At 52.4% G+C, this 2,170-nt stretch overlaps 1 protein-coding gene across 1 annotated transcript; it reads right to left on the reverse strand.

Moving 5' to 3' along the window:
* Positions 1-517: 517 nt before the first annotated feature.
* Positions 518-2,162, reverse strand: LOC104465338 (histidine--tRNA ligase, cytoplasmic-like; the record flags this gene model as incomplete). The annotated part of the gene is made up of 4 exons (XM_010078342.1): positions 518-574; positions 795-941; positions 1,216-1,332; positions 2,139-2,162. Coding segments are annotated over 4 exons (345 nt in total), but the record flags the coding sequence as incomplete, so codon positions are not given.
* Between the last annotated feature and the right edge of the window lie 8 nt (positions 2,163-2,170).

A 2,170-nucleotide genomic window follows, 5' to 3' on the forward strand; every position in this document is an offset into this window, starting at 1 on the left:
TGCCCGGGCCGTACCCCACGCAGAGCCCCCCTGGGGCTGGCCCTTGCGGCCCTCGGAGGGCTGGCCTTACGCTGCCACCCTCACCCTACATCCCAAGCCTGCAGGTGCCCAACACACCACAGATTCCTTCTCTGCTCCAGAGCTCAGCCTGATCCTGCTTGAGCTGCACCACGCCTGGCTGTGCCCCGTGCCACCACCGTGAGTGCGGGCAGTGGATGGAAAGGGCTCTGCAGTTACAGGGACTGCAATAACTGCAATATTAGGAATTCACAAGCTTGACCCATCCTTCAGAGCAGTTAACCAGAAGGTTAACCTGGTGACTGCACTGTCCATGACTTTTAACACACACTTGCTGCTTTCCAAGCAGATAACGCTGTGCTGACACTGCCCTAGCCCTGGCTGATGAGCCTCAGGCTAGTAGATGGTGACCAGACTTAAGTGGGAAGTGAATGTCTAAGAGCGCTGGAGGTTTCCAGTTGTACAGCAGTTCCGTCAAGCAGCTCTGGCCAGAAAAGTCCTAGGGCTCCAGCCTTCTTCTGATCTCGGCAACAAGCTTTTCTCTTGGGATGTCAACCTACAAAGCAAATGGAGAGGAAAAGGTAGCAGCACTGGAATCCTGAGCCCCCTCAAGACTTGCTGTGGATACCAATACTGGTTTTCTGGAGCCGTCGCCCAACAGATCTGTGCTAGAGCTCCCCAAACGAACACCATCACTGAGGGAAAACCCTGAGCCTTTCAGTAATCTCTAGATTTTGGAACCACTTTTGAAACCTGGTGTAAAAAGACATTCTCACCTCCTCTCTTGTTGCGACATCTCGCAGCTTGACCACTCCATCTGTCAGCTCTTGCTCTCCTACAATGGCAGCAAGGGGGATGCCCATGTCCTCGCAATACTGCAGCTGCTTCAGCAGTTTAGGATCCTTCTTGTACAGCATCTCTGCCTAGGAGGGAGTGGAAAAGGTGCATGATTAACACAAAATTTGTTCTGATGGATCTTGGAGCAAAACAGCCAGCACCAAAACCCACAGAAAATTGCCTCATTATTCCTGCTAGCCTTCAGTGTCCTTGGCTGTTCTCCTTCCCTGCCTGATACATCTCAGAGAGGTGCAGATCTTGAACAGACACACTAACGGAGTTGGCCTTGCTGTGCTACAGCTTCCTTCAGGCTCTCCCTCCCTCACCTGTAGCAGTGGCAAGCCCAAGTCCTTACTTTACCTTGATCCCTGCATCCCACAGCTCAGAGATGAGCTTCAGTCTCGTGGCGAGTAAGTGTTTCTGAGGTGTAGCCACCAGCACTTGTGTCTCAGTCGTACGAAGCTTCTCTCCGGAAGCCTGCAGGGACAGATACGCTCATGGGAGTGACTGGCTCTGGGGGAATCTGCAGCTCACCTCACCTCACCTTATCTTCAGGCCTTAACTTAGCTCCCCACAAGTATACTCAAAAGCTAACCATCACCTTTCAGCAAGTGCTGCTGAGCAGGGTTGACCTTCCAGAAGCAAAAAAAGTGCACAGTTAAGACAGGGTGGGCACATTTAATGAGCCCCCCAGAGAATCTGCACTGTGACACACTACTGCACCGTGTGCTGCTGTTCCTGCGGGACCTTAGCGTTCCTCCTTCCCTCCCGGACGGGACTGGGACAGCTTTGCAATGTCTCCTTTGATTCTTCAGGTGCAAACACATTGCCTCAGCCTCACTTGCTATGGACCACGAGCTCAGAAGAGAACACCGAGTGATTAATTTCTTCAAAGGCTTTCCAAGAGTGCTCATTACAGAGGGAGTGCCATGGCTGTTAGCGAATTCAGCACTTGGCAATGCCCAGGACAGAAAACTTCACAGGCAAGAGTCAAGAGCAAAGGAACTGGGGCATAAAGTTCAGAGCCAGGACGAGAGCTCAGGGCCTGTCTCTGACACTTCCTTGGCCCGTGCTACAACATGCTGCCCTCAGCTGTCCACACCTGCATCCTGATGGGCTGCAGGAAAGGGGTCTGTCTTCCATACATGGACATTCAGGCATGAGAGGAGCCAATTTCCCCCCCAAAATTCTTTCCCCTTGAACACTGTGGAGCTGTAGAACTCTGTAATAAACAAGAGCTCGCTTCCTAGAGCTTTCCCTCATGCACCGCCTGCAGCACCTACCTTCACTCTCTGCTCTAGGATGGAGAAGATCC

Source organism: Pterocles gutturalis, unplaced genomic scaffold (genome assembly GCF_000699245.1).
Source record: "Pterocles gutturalis isolate BGI_N339 unplaced genomic scaffold, ASM69924v1 scaffold48338, whole genome shotgun sequence".
Classification (NCBI taxonomy): Eukaryota; Metazoa; Chordata; class Aves; order Pterocliformes; family Pteroclidae; genus Pterocles; species Pterocles gutturalis.